Below are 15,853 nucleotides of genomic sequence, written 5' to 3'. Positions count from 1 at the left end.
AGATTAGCAGGTAAGGCATGATAATATTACAATGGTAGTATTGATGTATAAACTGTTGTGCCTTCAATTCCACAACAAGGTCATGGTATCTAAAATCACATGCTGTAGGCAGTATCATGCTACCTTTATTTGGCTTAGCATCTGTGTAAAAATGGCTCATGTTTGTTAAAGGAGTAGTGTCAATTGACCCTGAGTACTCCTGAGCCGAAACACCAACACGTGGTCCCACCTTCACTACTTAATTAGGCTGCATTTGGTCTCTAATTAAAACTGTGAAAGATATTCATGTTCAAATTCCTCAAGAGGAAGAAGAACAAACATGCATGCACACACCCACACACAGACAAACACAGACAGACCCTTAAAATGAAGCTGCTAAAACAGATTCTCCCTGGGTTCCACTTGTAGAAGCAGGCAAACGCTGCGTCCACACTAGCACATTTTCATTTCAGAATGTTTCAGAAGAGTCTTCATCCACATTAAAATGCTGAAAAGCATATGACACCACTTTTCACATAAAATGTTAACATAGAAACAGAGGACTGGTTGCTTAGCTATAGAAAATATTATGGTGGAAGAATACAATAAGAACAGCACTAACAGAAAGACCAGCGAGTTGTTTGTTTTTGCTAGGACGAATGGCAAGGTGGAATCTCAGAATTAATAAGCATAAAAGCTTCTAGCTTAGACAACAATGTTAGCAACACATGTGCAAATCAGAGAAGCAGACAAAGTGACTTATAATTAGCATATAAAGTAATTCTAGAGTTGATTATATTATCAGACATTTGAAACTGAAATGGAGTTGGAAGCCCTTTCAGGCAAGATATCTGTTTTAGAGGCCCTGAATGGTGTAGAGATGCGGGCATTAGAAAGAAACCCAAGTAGAGGATGCAGCCATAAGTTTTATTCAGATATATAGTGATTGGCTTATTTTGCATTGCTTTGCAGTTAACTGTAGGTCTGTGTTAGCTCCGGTTGTGTATATTTTTATCAACTCCTTCGTATGTCCATCACCAGTATTCTTTGCTTCTACAGGTCGTTGCTTTTCATCGCCACAAGTTACAAAATGAATTTCATTGACATACACGGTGTGTGGTTACCACATTACTGCTAGTATCCTCCCCTGTGTCAGCGCAGTAAGACCCATGATGTCATTAGCCTGTGATAATCTGGCTGCTTGTATCAGCTTTGAGGATATTCTCAAATCCCACACGGGTCATTCTTACAACTGATTTTTTTTTTATTATGAAATTAACAATGATCTGAAATCTAAAACAGTTCCCCTAACAGAATTGACATAAGTCACCTCGTATTTTAGATCTATTATTGCAGAACATGGTGCTCTATAATAGAGTGACAAATAACACCAGCTCTCCCTTTTTTCTCAATAACTGCATTTGTGAGGCATTTGCTTAAAAGTAGAGGCGATTTTATTAAGACATTTGTAGACAAAGAAAAAAAAGTAGCCGAGCTGTACTGACGTGTATGCCCTTAACAGCTACTTAACTTCTCCCATCCCTCTGATTTTCTCCCTGTCACACTTGCTCATCGCCCACCAGGTTCCGCTCACGGAGGCGGTGGAGCCGGTGGATTTTGAGGAGTACCTTATCACTCACCCTCCCATCGTTGAGTCAGGTCCCCTGAGAGATCTGATTGAGTTTCCCCCAGATGACATTGAGGTCATCTACACACCCAGGGAGTGTCGCACAGTGGTACAAGCTGTCCCTGAAGACGGGTAAGGCTGCCGTGGAAGAAAGATGTGGAGTGTTCTTTGTTGTTTTTTTTCTTTTCTTTTCTTCATTTAATAGCATCTGGAATTTAATGTGTTGATCTCGAGAGACTAGTAATTGTTTGTAATGCAAATAATTTGTGTTAAATGTACAAACAAATGAGCAATAAAAGACTGTAATATATAGTGGAGATTGAATAATTTAGATAAAGTTGAGAGCACATATTTCAAATTAATGTGAAATCGCAGATTTTAATGAGGAATAGTGATCTTGGTTCCATATTTCATTTTCCAAAAACAATTATCATTTACTCAACGGCAATATATTTATATGTCAAGGCACTGTCCTTAAATCATTTGCTACATTTGTATGAGGCTGCGTTATCTTACTATATCTTATTAAATGTAGTAAGATAAGCTTACCTACAGTTTAATAGAGGTGCAAAAATTAAGAATGGAAGTCAAATGCCTGTATATTAGATGTGTATGTAAACTGTTTGGTTACTAAGTTAATGAGCGCCTTGGAATCCTTCAAGCTACAGTGGGGCAAAAAAGTATTTAGTCAGCCACCGATTGTGCAAGTTCCCCCACTTAAAATGATGACAGAGGTCAGTAATTTGCACCAGAGGTACACTTCAACTGTGAGAGACAGAATGTGAAAAAAAAATCCATGAATCCACATGGTAGGATTTGTAAAGAATTTATTTGTAAATCAGGGTGGAAAATAAGTATTTGGTCAATAACAAAAATACAACTCAATACTTTGTAACATAACCTTTGTTGGCAATAACAGAGGTCAAACGTTTACTATAGGTCATTACCAGGTTTGCACACACAGTAGCTGGTATTTTGGCCCATTCCTCCATGCAGATCTTCTCGAGAGCAGTGATGTTTTGGGGCTGTTGCCGAGCAACACGGACTTTCAACTCCCACCACAGGTGGGGGAACTTGCACAATTGGTGGCTGACTAAATACTTTTTTGCCCCACTGTATGTGGGCTTAATGTCTTTACTTAATGTACTGCTGGCTCTTAGTATTTCAGAAGAGATGGCAGAAGCATTACAAGTGTGCTTCAGCGTGTGATATACCAGAAAGATGTATTTATTTCAACACATTTAATGGTCTGCCATCCATATCAGTAAGCCTGCATTTAGAGTCTGACTCTGCTGTTAAAATAATGTTTGTTTGGTTGATTATGTTTGTCTGGCTGCAGGGACACTGATCCTCATGTTAGAGACTGCGTCAGATCCTACACAGAAGACTGGGCAGTCGTCAATAGAAAGTAAGGCTTCACCATGTGAAAATATTCTTAAAATACACATAATAATCCTGAAATAATATTAGTAAATGAATTAAAGTGTTCTAAGTAATGGCTTGTTCCTTCAGATATCATAAGCTTGGTACTGGCTTTAATCCCAACACTCTGGACAAGCAGAAGGAGCGCCAGAAAGGCCTCCCCAAACAGGTGTTTGAAGCTGATGAGATGCCAGACAGCAGCAGTTACCAGGATGACCAGGTATCCTTTTTTTTTCATTAGGAAAATAATTAACCTGAATGATGTGTGTTAATTTCAGATTGACAATATCAAGATACAGGTTTAAAACAGTCCCACAGTGTATATGCTAGTCTGTCTTTTTTGCATTGGTTGTATTGCAGGATGACTTGAAGCGACGGTCAATGTCTATCGATGACACTCCGAGGGGTAGCTGGGCCTGTAGCATTTTTGACTTGAAGAATTCCCTCCCCGATGCCCTGCTTCCTCACCTCCTTGACCGTGCCCCCAATGAGGAGATTGACCGGCATAACGAAGACCAGCGCAAGGCCAACCGCCACCGTGAACTCTTTGCTCTGCACCCCGCCCTCGATGAGGTACAGTAAGCACCTTTCCATATCCTTAAAACCTTTTCTGCTAGTCTCCATTAAATTTATAGTTTAAACAGTTTTACATAACTGATAAAATTATTGTGCAATTCAGTCTTTTTTTTTTTAACCCCACACGTTTGTGTGAATGTGTAGGAGGAGCCCGTTGAGCGCCACTGTGTGCCTGAAGTACCTAAAGAACACTTTGGACAGAGGCTACTCGTCAAGTGCTTGTCCTTGAAGTAAGTGGTAGACGGCCTTTTTCAGAAAAGAAAAAAACGCCATGTAGCTCTTTTATTTAACTGCTGCTTTCTGCTGATCCACTCCTTTTTCTCTCCACCTTGAAGGTTTGAGATCGAAATTGAACCCATATTTGCTAGTTTGGCCTTATATGATGTCAAGGAAAAGAAAAAGGTAAGCTGTTATGCTTTACTCAGTGCCTCCTCAGCTCTGAGTTGTTGGGTCACTTCTGCAAACCGTTAAAATCGTTGGGAGGCCAAACGAATTTGATGAGTGGGCTATTAAATTTTATGTTGTGGGCCTGTTATGTTTTTGGGAATGCCGTTAAATCATACTCTGGAACTATGTATATATCTGAACAACCTTATCTAGTGCCGCTTCTTTCTGTTCCCTTTTAGCTAACAAACACTAGAGGGTAGCAGATGCCTTGATAAGTAGATCTCTCATATATAATGCCGCTTCACGGCTCCATAAATTTCTCTGGTGGCTTATTCATCACTGAGATGTTAACATGTTTGCCAGCCTCCACGAGCAAGAAGCCATGCTTTAGTAATAGAGTCATCAGAAATTACAATTAAATAATAATAGTTGTGATGGCGTAGTGCTATGATTACATTTAACAGGTGTTTTGGTCAAATAATAATTATCCGTGTGTCTGTTTCATGTGTCCTTCAGATATCAGAAAACTTTTTCTTTGACCTAAACTCTGAGCAGACAAAAGCGATGCTGCGTCCTCACATTCAGACAGCAGCCATCTCCACGCTGGCTCGCTCTGCCATATTCTCCATTACCTACCCCTCCCAGGATGTCTTCCTAGTCATCAAGGTGAAACAGTCATGCTAGAATTTCATCTCTCTTGTCAACTTTTGTTTTGTAATACGTAAAAGAGTACTAATAGCGGGTTTCCCTGAATGTTAGATATCCATGATTATGCAATGCCATCAGTATAAGGGTACTTGAGGCTTCATGTTTCTCTTACAGAAATGTCTTTGAATAAATTACAAGTAAAACCTTGACTTATTGTCCCTCTTTGATAGCACCAGAATACATTACATCAACCAAAACAAACACTGGACAGTTTTTCATTGCAGTGTTTGACTTAGTATGAAAGATAAAGCTTAATTGAAGAAACCTGCTGTCCTTTCACAATTTGACACCCATCTTCTGACCTGTTTCACTGCACGTGAGTGTAGTTACTGAAGGCTGTGTTTGCTTTGTCAACAGCTGGAAAAAGTACTGCAGCAGGGTGATATTGGAGAGTGCGCAGAGCCCTATATGGTCTTCAAAGAGTCAGACGCTGCCAAGGTACAATGAGAGTGAATTAAATGATGAATACCACAAAAGCTCAGTCTCAGATGTATTTCAGTTATATGTGATGTCATAATAAATGTTTTTATTCATTACTGTTTCTGCAACTGCAAGTACTCATTTAAAAGTACATTCCTTTTCATGGTCATCTCCTAATTTTGTTGCAGTGAATAAAAATTAAAACAAAAAGAATTCTGATTCATTGTTAATGTACCACAAACCCTGTATTTACGTTAACATTTCTATTTTTTTATAGAACAAGGAGAAGCTGGAGAAGCTTCGAGGCCAGTCAGAGCAGTTCTGCCAACGTCTGGGGCGCTACCGAATGCCCTTTGCGTGGACCGCCATCCATCTAATGAACATTGTTAACAGTGCAGGCAGCCTGGAGAGAGATACAGAGCTAGAGATGAGCCTCTCAGGTCTAACCATCTTCTTTTAATGCAAGCTTTCTAACTGTAATTGTAGACGTTGACCATGTATCTCAGAATGATATCAAAAGTTCCAGTGAGTAGGAAAAAAAACATGGCAGTGTTTTTTATGCCCACTTTCCATGTCACACATGGTCTAGTTGAAGAGACCATAACAGACATGGCAGTCATGCATTAGGTGCATGGACATTTCAGTAAATTGGCGTGCTTTAGAAACAAACAGGGCAACATCATATTGATCCCTGCTGTGTTATTTTTACTGTGACCCTTGGTGTTTGACTACCCTTTGACCTTAGAGGTTATCTTTGATGCTGACTGGTGGCGACAGCCTTCTGTTGCTATGGCAGATTAGAACAATGTCTGCATGTTCAGAGTGGAAAATAAATGTGGGCTTTAAAATGTTGAGTTTGTTTTTGTTGTATCTTTTTAGAGAGGAAAGGCTCATGGTCTGAACGGAGGAACTCGAGCATTATGGGAAGGCGTTCTCTGGAGAGAACCACAAGTGGAGATGAATCATGTAGCCTGACAGGTTTTAGACCTGCAACACTTACCATCACCAACTTCTTTAAACAGGTCCATGTGAATGTGGTTGCTCACACGATAGTAGATTATTAGTATTAGATTACTTTTCCTTCCCTTTGTCATTTTCTCATGGTTTTTTATTCTACATGTTATTTTAGGAGGGAGACAGACTTAGTGATGAAGATTTGTATAAGTTCTTAGCTGATATGAGAAGACCGTCTTCAGTGCTGAGGAGACTCAGACCTATCACAGGTACTTAAAAGTGGAATTTATGCTTTCCTTTGACTGTCCTGATTTGAAATCTGAAAATGATTCTTTGCTCTTTAACACTCCTTTCCCCTTCCTCTGACTACTCACACACTCACCACAGCCCAGTTGAAGCTGGACATTTCTCCAGCTCCGGAGAACCCCCACTACTGCTTGACCCCTGACCTCCTGCAGGTTAAGCCTTACCCAGACAGCAGGGTGCGTCCCACCAGGGAGATCCTTGAGTTTCCTGCCAGGGACGTCTATGTGCCGAACACCATATACAGGTACAGAAAAAAACATCTGTAGTGAATGAATAATGTCTTAATGGTTGTTTATTTGTCTGTTTGACATCGAGATTACACAAAAAATGAATTTCAAACCAGTTTGTACTTAACTCAACATCTAAATACTACTTCACTCTTTAGCTCACTGGTTAAAAAATGTATTTTATTGATGGATGTGTTTATTGAGACCTGCAGTGTCTACAAGGCTGTGAGTCAACTCGCAGTCAAAAAGTGTGTTTTTATTTTAATATCTTTTCTGATTGTCCTCAATCTTAGCCTCTGACATTTGCCCTTTATTCAGTAATAATTTTAAAGACCAAAACTAATGCTGAAATTAATCAAAAATGAAGTAAAACTTAACATTTAGTCTATCCTAACCCATTGTATTTTTGTATTACTGTGAGAACTATGCTCATTTCTACATTTGAATGTGATGTAGGCAGGTTTGATGTATGGATGGGTGTGTGAATGTGAGGGTGTTCAACATTTGTTTGTATTGTACTATAAAAAATTTCAATAAAAATATATGGAAAAAAAAAACCTTAACATTTTCAAACAATAAAAACTGAAGTGAAACAAGAAATTCCAATCTGGAAACTAATTGAAGCTAAAGTGAATTAAAAACAAAAAAGGGTTATTTAAGGGTTAAAATAAATTAATAATAATTATTAATAATAATAATTAATAATAATTAGAAAATATGAAACAGCGTTGACAGGATTTATATTACTGTGCAGTATAAACTATGTAAGGAGTACTTAAAAAAATTACACCTGCCATTTTTTCTGTTGTGTTCCATCCAGAACATTTTATGTTAGCATACAATGTTGTACTGCTGAAAACTTCAAGGGATTACATGAAGTATGAATTTACTATTGTTACATGAGTCTATATCAGTAAAGATTTTCAGTTTGTTCTTTTTTTTTCTTTGAGCAGTATATTTTGATAGACCAATATTAGGTGATTACATCCAGACGTTACCAGACAGGTGCTGACAGGGCCTGACTGTCTGCAGATGCAATTGGCCTGTGACTGATAGTTAGCCGAACTGAGTTAAGTGGAGTGGTTTTATTCCTTAGATCTCATTTTCATTAGTGTGTCAACCTTTCAACATGTCCTCTTTACTTATTTAACTCCATTTGGTTCAAGACAAAATCAAACAAAGAAATAGTACCATAGTTTTGTTTTGTTTTTATACAGGTAGATTTATTTTTGGCCTCATAAATATGATTTTAGCACACTAAGCTGCTTCTCACAGTGATGTGTTAGTATGAAAACCTTTACAGTACAGTTGGTTATTTTGTAATAATGAGCAAAAGTCAATATGACTCAATAATGTAGGAAACACACAGAAATTATCATTTTCTAGCGGTACCTGCATAAATCATATCATATCATAGTTTAAATACAGAATAAAAAAAAATATAAAAGAATAAGAAAAAGAAAAATCAGTGCGCTGTCTAAAGCTTTCTAGTTTGTAGTGGACTTTTTTCAGAAGCAGGAGATGATCTTTTTACCTTGACTTGCATAACTTGCATGCTTTATGTAGTAATCTGTTGGTATTTGTCCCTTTAGCCACTTTGAACATGTAGTTCTTCCAAACATACTTTAAAATACCTTGTTTTGTTGTTGTCATAAATGTATCCAAGTTCACCTTAATGGTTGTTAAGCAGTGTGGGTTTCAAAATTGTAGTCTATTCTCAGAAACCTCATTTGCTGTTATATCACTGCAATGTATTGCTTTGCAATCAATTCTGAATTAGGTTGCTGATGTGGATCAATATGTCTGTTTTGCAAGCGATGACAAATGTTGCATAATGACAGTTCTACTTACTGTCCTTGTCTGATCAGACACAGTAGGTTAACAACCTGTGTGCCACGGTGCAACAGGTCGGCATTTGCTGACGTCTGACATTTTTTTGTTCTGCTATCTGGTGGTGAGCACTAACCAATGGCCGAATAATGTTAGGGAGGAATCTGCTCAATGATGTGGGTGAATTAAGACTGGACATATGGAAGGCCTGTGTTATGTCACTTCCCCCTCCTGTTGAACTTTTTGGATGTCCGTGTATTGGGAAAAAAGCCAATAGTATTATATAGTGTGTGGACAGGGGGCTCAGTTGGAGATATCAGCAGTTGAAGCTTGTCGAATGGAGATTTTGGTCATCTTGAGTGAGTAGGAAGAGCCTGTGGTTGGCCTCCAGTGAATGCCCTTCCTCCTCATCAAGCGCCCCTTTGGTCTCAGCCACACATGCCTTGCATTAAGGTTGGTTTCACCGCAAGCATTGAGCCACCAGCCACCTGCCAGGGAGTCAAGATAGGAAATTATATCAGCATATATCAGTCTTAGCTATGTGATTTTGTCTTGTTTAGGAAAAAAATGTCTTCATCAGAGATAATTATTTATTTTATTACTATGGTGGAGAAACATTCCAAGATACTGTGACTTGGGATTGTACCTGTGGAGCTGCGTGCACAGTTGGAGTTTTGGTTGCTGTCTGTGTTTCTGTCTTTTGTGGCAAATCTCATGCCGGTGCAGTTGGCCATGGTATCAGGCAGGTCACCTGAGAAATGGCTGACACGTAGACTATAGTCCTTGGAGGGACCTTCCAGTGAGAAGCGGTATTCAGCCCAGTGTTTTTCCTCCTTCCAGTCCTCCAAATCAACGCGAAGGATGTAAACACCTTCCTGTGTAATGCTGTGAATCTTTTTTAGGCCCAGCCAGAAGTCCTCTGTGTGACAAATCAAATTTATTTTGTTTATTTGTAGGAAAAACAAATCTCAGAAACTCTGAAGTCTCAGTTCATCTTATAATGGTTTGAAAATTGTAATTAACTTCCAGCAGACTTTGGGTCAACCAGGTATTAAAAGCATGCTGTTAGTAGCATGTGGGTTGTAATCATTAGGCAGGTAGCTGTGAAAGAAGGTTGAAACTCATCTTTTGCAGATGAAGAGCCTTTTTGTTGTAAATGGGTTATGAGTGCTTGTATGAGCATACCAAGTGCTGTAGGGAAGGCTGCCAAACTGGCTGTGTGCTCGGATAATACAGGAAGTCGTTCAGGGCTGATATCTGACAATTATTGTTTCCTGTGACCAAGGCTATAGGGAGCACTTACAAATGCTCCTGCAACCAAGACACTGCTGACACAATAGATTTTCTACTTTAATAGAAAATATTTAGGAACTGTTCTGATCAGTTGATTATGGCTTTTTCTTTATATTGTGTCATCCCCTATGGTTTTCTGCTACTTTCAGTATATATTTTTTTCCTGAATATGCCATGACATTTGTGAAAAATGAATGTTTATTACGAGTAAAGACTGTCATTTTTTCTGTTAATTCTAAAAATAGAATATTTTATTTAAAAATTTAAACCATAAAGTGTACTCACTTTCTAGATCTCCAAAACCTTTTTCGTACTTTTCCCATGTCTGATCAAAATCCACCGAACCATCAACCCTGCGCTGGATGACTGTTGAACCCCCTTCTGTAAAAGAATAAAGAAATATTTCAGGGAATGTAAAAGTTTTGTCATAAATAATGTGAGTAGGTTATCAACTTTTTTTTTCTTTTCTTTTCTTTTTTTTTTTTTTTTGCTCTTTCCTCAGTCATTGTAGAAATCATAAATGCCAGTGTGTTATCTAAAAAATGTCAGTGCTTGTGAATGCAGAAATGGTATTTGGACGTCTTTGATGAGAACTCAAGATTGCTTACCCACCTGAACTCATTTCACAGAAAACATTGAACGGCTCTGATTGGTTTGGTTTGATAACGTAGACACCACTATTTGTTTCTCCTTTGTTAAACACGTCAGTGCAGTCCATGGGAAAATCTGAAAAAAATAACAGTGTAGAAAAGCCAAATTAATTCCTTAACTCTACTTTTATTTAAGTAAGTTTGGCATTTAGAAAGATATTTGAGTATATTAAGTAATTACCACTTGTTTCCAGGCCAGTTGAGTTTCCTTTCAGATATTCAAACATATCAAGAGTTTCGTAGTCAGAGTCCATTAGTTTATCAGCTGTATCTTGAAAACTCTCATAGCTGAGCTGCAGGAGATGCAAGTGAGTCACTCATTTTAAATAGTTTTATATATAGTTTAAACAGAATGTGCATTGGTAATGAAACAAATTAGATTCTCAGTGATTTCAGATATTTTCCCTTGAAAGGCAAAATATAATGATTTCTACTACAAGTACCTTTTCCTCCAGGTTTTTAATCTTTATTTTCTGGTAGTCCAGCTGATCATGTTGCTCCTTCACAGCTTTCAGAAGATTGCCAATTGTTTTATCTTGAGCTTCAATCACTTCCTAAAAAATATAATACTCAGTTAACTCAGTTTGTAAAATGCAGTTAAATCTGTTTAGTGGACAAACGCTGCACAAACACAGCTTATCTGCTCCTTATTCAGCGAGCATATCTTGACTGACTTGTGTTGTAAAGTTTTAGCTGCTGAAGCATCTTACCTTGAGAGATGTGATTTCACTAAGCTGATCGGCAGGGACCATGCTCTGCGACAAGCCCTTCAGTCTTTCTTCAAGGTTCCCCACCTTGCTCTGCAGTTGTGTGCGCTCCTGCAGAATGTTGTTGATCTTCGAGTTGATTTCCAGTGACAAATTCTTGATCTCCTCATTGTTGGCCTTCAAATAGCTAGTGGTCTTCTTGAGCTCTTCCTCTTCCTCTTTAATCTCCGATGTGACGACTGAGAGCTGGTAAAAAGAGCGGTCAAAAATATTGAGCTTTTGGAAGATGTCGTTGATCTGTGCCTTGGTCTTGTGGACGAACTCTCGTAAACTCTGGCCTAACTGGAGGAGGCCGTTTGCTAGTAGGCGAACATCGTCCAGCATGGCAAAGCGAGACCTGGGTTCGGGTTGGATCGGTGCTATGGTGGAAGCCTGGGAAGGCAGGGTTGGGTGTTCTTGTCTCCCCGAGGCTTCCAGGGGGGCAGCTACGGTTGAACTGGTTAGCACCAGCAACAGGAAAAATACCTTCATGATGATTTTTCTATTCCAGTCCTAGAACCCTGCTTTAGCTTTACTCGTGTTCTCCTCTACACTCTTCTCTCTGCTGCCTCTGCTGCTAAGCTAGACTTGTTTGCTGCTAAAGCAATACGAGAATGTCGAGCTGCCTCGTGTTATATACTGCCCTCTCAGTAAAGGCGGGGGGATTAGCTGATCATTAATCCCTACTATGTTTTTAGCCATGTACCCCACCTCCTCCCAAATCCCCCTTGACCCGTCCTTCTTCTGAACAAACAAATCACAGCAGTGTGCGAACGACATGTGTCTACCCCCCCCCCCCCCCCCCCACACACACACACACACATACACGCACTCACACACTCGCATACACACACACTAACCATTTAACCCCAATCCCCTCTCCATACCACACCCTACCCTGCTCTCCAGCACTTTAGCTGATCAGCAGAAAGCCAACAATGACCACTGCTGTTTTGATGGATCGTCAGCCTGATCAATCTCAAACCTTATAACCCTGCACTCACTGGGCTCTGATTGATAATGCTGTGTGTAATTAATGCTCCTGGGTTTGATTTAGCATCCTGCTGAATCAGCCTCACACCAGACACACACACACTCTCTCTCTCGCTCTCTTGCTCTTCTTTCTCTTTTTGTCTGGAGATGGGATTGAGTCTGTCATCTGTGCCAGGTTTGAGCTCCTGGGTATGAATGATTTCAGAGAGTTTGGATATTATGCACTCATCATCACAGTTTTATTGCTCACTCATTTTGTCCCTTCAGATATGTCATGGCCTGTTTTTGTGTGTGGGATATACTGAGTTTTCTGATTAGCTTGCAGCTTTTAATGAATCATTCCTGTGCACTAGGATCACTCGTAAAAAACAAAAACAAAAAACAGTTTTATAGGCTTGCAGTGGAAGTAAAATATGCTGACCTTCAACTGTGGTGGATGGTGGAACTAATCAGTAAAAATGTTTTGGTGTAATATTTAACTGGAATATAAATGTTGTAATTTTGTCATAGTAACACATTGCTGCATTTAAAAAAATAAAGCAAATAGTTAAACGCTTGAAATTGTCCATAAAAACAAGTTTTTAGTTTTGTTTCTTTATTTTCTTAATTAGCGTTAGCTTAAACTGTTAAATTTACAGTTACTATGCATTAAAATACCACACAGTCGTTATAATGAGCTTGCTAGTAATTTGTGGTTTTAAGGATTTAGTAGCTCAGGTTGGAGTGATTCCTGGTCTTTTATATGAAAAGGGGAGGAAACAAACTTGGTAAGGAAAAGAAGGACTGAGTAAATGGGCCAGAAATTTACTTTATTGGCATAAAGTTCCTAACAATATTTAGCTCTCTAGACTCCATTCCAGTACAGTGATTATTGTTTTGACTAACTTGAAGATACTTGAGAGTTAACATGTAACCTCTCATGCTGGAGTTCATTTAACTGCAGACGGCACATCCTCGAATTTTTGTGTTGATAGTCAGCGGACTTATACCCAGACAGGCATCCATAAAGTTGTTTCACTTCTTTCTCGTACTGCATCTATTTGATAACTTGTTGGAATGTCCAAAGACGCCTATTACTGTGACTCAGGCAGATCTCAAACATGCTAGCTTAATGTTTTGATGTCAGAGACATCTGATTTCAAATTCTCACTCAAGGGATGTAGAAACATATTTTCATGTCCTTGAATATCTCACTATATGTTGGCTGGTGGGTAGGACACCACTCTTCTGTACTGGTTAATTAGCAGGTTGGGGTATTTGTGACTAAGTGGAAATTGTCTCCATGTAATGCATTTAAAGAAATGCACTTTTTAATGTTAAAACATAGATTTTTGTTAGCTTAAAAATAAATTTAAAATGGGTCTAAAAAAGTAACTCTGAATTCTTACCTTAACAAGTCTAGAACAATTATTTCACTGCATTATTGTACTACATTATCAGTCTTGAAGAATATATGAAAAATCCTTCAGAACATTGTGTGACAAAGGTAATGTTTTGGACTTGTGGAGTGTAATCTACCTCTACCAGGTCACATAGATCAAGAAGCACTTGAGAATCCTACTAAATTAATAATTCAGTTTTTAATACTCTATAATTACTCGTACTGGGAAATTTTTCCAACAACATCTAATCTGTTTATTAGAAAGCTAATGTTTTATTTAGAGCTGATAAACGGTGCCAGTTTTCCCTTATGGAGCCCCTCATCTCAAAATAGTAACTGTGCCTAAGTGCCATCTACATTGTAAAGTTTGCTTTCACATGTGTACTTATTAACTGAAGTTGAATCGGATGAGGTGAAGTGACCAATCAGGAATGCTTCCATTTGTGCTTTTATGGGTATTTCAGCTCTGCCACAGTAATGTCATCTTGGGGTCTATTTCAGTTCAGCAGCATGCTTCAGAACAGCCATGACAATTACTAGGACATGCTAGATGGATGTTAACAGAGGAAAAGATGGATTCGATTTTTAATCATTAGACAAAGATTCCCACGATTCCTTGTCACTTGTGGTTCCAGCTGCGGTCTCTGTGGGGTTATCCCCCACAGAATCGACTACGTCATTGCGGTTTGTCAGCTGATCCCAGGTTGCTTTACACTTCCTATTCTGGGGCTTCCTCCTCCTTCCCAACAGTTCAGTAACGAGTATACCACACACATTTTGGCAACAATGAATGGGATTGTGAAGTAAAACAAGAGATTGACCAGGTGCCTTTTATCTCATGTATATGAATTAATTGCAAAAAACGTCCAGTGTAAACCAAAGTAGTCTGGCTTATAGGGAGACTTACTTCACATGGAAGCAATTCTTGTGAAGTGGCAGTTGATAAAATTGGAAAAATAGCATCTCAAATTCGGAAAATTTTCCCCAGGGCCCTCAGCCGTTTATTCTCCACACATTATTCTGGTTTCCTTCTTTGCACGAAATTACGGACGATAATGCCACGCTCTCAGTACCCATCTTAAAATATTAGAAATCATTGCAGATAGTTAATATCCTTTTGTAGTGATTTATACAGTTCCCATTCCCCTCTTATCTAACCCATTCTGAAAAGTAAAGTCTATTTGCAATGGTTACCTTTCATGGTTACTGACAGGCCAAGCCTCCCTTAAGTACCAGTCAGAATAGGTTTAGCTGCTGTGGGAGCCTTGCCCCTTTTAATTGATCAGTTCGTGGAAACTGATGTAACAGTGTTAGGTAAGTAGGTCAAGCACTTTCAGAGACACTTGGTTATTAGAGTTAAAGGTCATTAATCCTCTTTACGTAGTCAAATGATATGGCCCTCCTTTTGGATTATTTTTCAAATCTGTATTTGAAAATGTGCTACGCAGTATTATAAAATTTGCTGAGGTGTATTAAAGTTACCACTTTATAATAGTTTACCTTGTGATGATGAGTAACACTGCTGCTTCCTAGATGTATTTTAAGGCCTGGAAAATGTAAACAATATGAATCTGTATGTTAAACGTCTCAGTTGCAAAAAGATTTTGATATAAAAGTAAATTGCTCTAAGGTTTGTGTTATGCTTCTTTACTGTGTTATTCCTGTCTTTTAATTCCAGTGTGGTTGAATCTCTGATGTGCATTCTTTTTCCTTTGTGTCTGTGCTCTTGAACATATATTTTTCAGAAATCTGCTATATGTGAACCCTCAGAGTCTGAACTTTGCCAACCGCCAAGGCTCCGCCCGCAACATCACTGTGAAAGTGCAATTTATGAACGGAGAAGATCCAAGCAATGCAATGCCGGTACACAATGATTTTCCAAAACATGAAGATTGTTGTTTTTGAATCTTAGTCAAGCTATGAATGTAATATCTGTCAGACCTTTTAGTGTCTTGGCAACTTTTATTATGCAGTTGGTAATAATTAAAAGATACATTTTTCATTATCTGATTTATTGTAAAACTGTTGTTTATTCCTCAGGTAATATTTGGGAAGTCAAGTTGTGCTGATTTCTACAAAGAGGCCTACACTGCAGTGGTGTACCACAACAGGTGTGTTTTGGTTAGGGATGGGTATCGTTTAGGTTTTATCCGATACCGGTGCCAAATCGGTACTTTTGAAACTGTGCCGGTGCTCAAACCGGTGCTTAAAGAATGGAGAACACAAAATTGGTCCAAAAACCTCTCATGTTCAGCTGTTTTTTTGTAAAAAGATAACAATGTTAGCCTTTTCTGCAGCTATAGAGGATTTATGGCATCACTCTTGGCTGGAAGCAGTGCTTAAACAATGAAAAA

The 15,853-nt window shown here is 38.7% G+C and overlaps 2 protein-coding genes across 8 annotated transcripts in view; one reads left to right on the top strand and one right to left on the bottom strand.

The window, feature by feature from the left end:
• The window catches only part of dock7 (dedicator of cytokinesis 7), a 46,939-nt gene that overhangs the window by 4,712 nt on the left and 26,374 nt on the right, over nucleotides 1-15,853 (top strand). For all 7 annotated transcript variants that reach the window (XM_085436929.1, XM_085436928.1, XM_085436930.1 and 4 more), the window contains exons 3-16: nucleotides 1,563-1,738; nucleotides 2,946-3,014; nucleotides 3,119-3,248; nucleotides 3,389-3,601; nucleotides 3,749-3,834; nucleotides 3,940-4,006; nucleotides 4,508-4,657; nucleotides 5,057-5,137; nucleotides 5,397-5,559; nucleotides 5,999-6,141; nucleotides 6,249-6,342; nucleotides 6,461-6,623; nucleotides 15,245-15,362; nucleotides 15,540-15,610. In XM_085436929.1, coding sequence (XP_085293055.1) covers nucleotides 1,563-1,738; nucleotides 2,946-3,014; nucleotides 3,119-3,248; nucleotides 3,389-3,601; nucleotides 3,749-3,834; nucleotides 3,940-4,006; nucleotides 4,508-4,657; nucleotides 5,057-5,137; nucleotides 5,397-5,559; nucleotides 5,999-6,141; nucleotides 6,249-6,342; nucleotides 6,461-6,623; nucleotides 15,245-15,362; nucleotides 15,540-15,610 — 1,724 coding nt within the window. The remainder of the gene's footprint in view (nucleotides 1-1,562; nucleotides 1,739-2,945; nucleotides 3,015-3,118; nucleotides 3,249-3,388; nucleotides 3,602-3,748; nucleotides 3,835-3,939; nucleotides 4,007-4,507; nucleotides 4,658-5,056; nucleotides 5,138-5,396; nucleotides 5,560-5,998; nucleotides 6,142-6,248; nucleotides 6,343-6,460; nucleotides 6,624-15,244; nucleotides 15,363-15,539; nucleotides 15,611-15,853) is intronic.
• angptl3 (angiopoietin-like 3) lies at nucleotides 7,848-11,744 on the bottom strand. The gene is made up of 7 exons (XM_085436935.1): nucleotides 11,090-11,744; nucleotides 10,823-10,933; nucleotides 10,561-10,672; nucleotides 10,342-10,455; nucleotides 10,015-10,110; nucleotides 9,083-9,355; nucleotides 7,848-8,924 (listed from the first exon to the last, which is right to left on the bottom strand). Exons 1-7 carry the CDS (start codon nucleotides 11,615-11,617, stop codon nucleotides 8,740-8,742), a joined length of 1,419 nt encoding a protein of 472 aa, XP_085293061.1. The 5' UTR covers nucleotides 11,618-11,744; the 3' UTR covers nucleotides 7,848-8,739.

Source organism: Copadichromis virginalis, linkage group LG17 (assembly GCF_057382275.1).
Source record: "Copadichromis virginalis isolate Kocher_CV1m ecotype Utaka linkage group LG17, C_Virginalis_male_GT1.1, whole genome shotgun sequence".
In the NCBI taxonomy this organism is placed as follows: domain Eukaryota; kingdom Metazoa; phylum Chordata; class Actinopteri; order Cichliformes; family Cichlidae; genus Copadichromis; species Copadichromis virginalis.
Note: the sequence above shows the minus strand (reverse complement) of the source record. Positions and strands in the feature narration are given on the sequence as shown.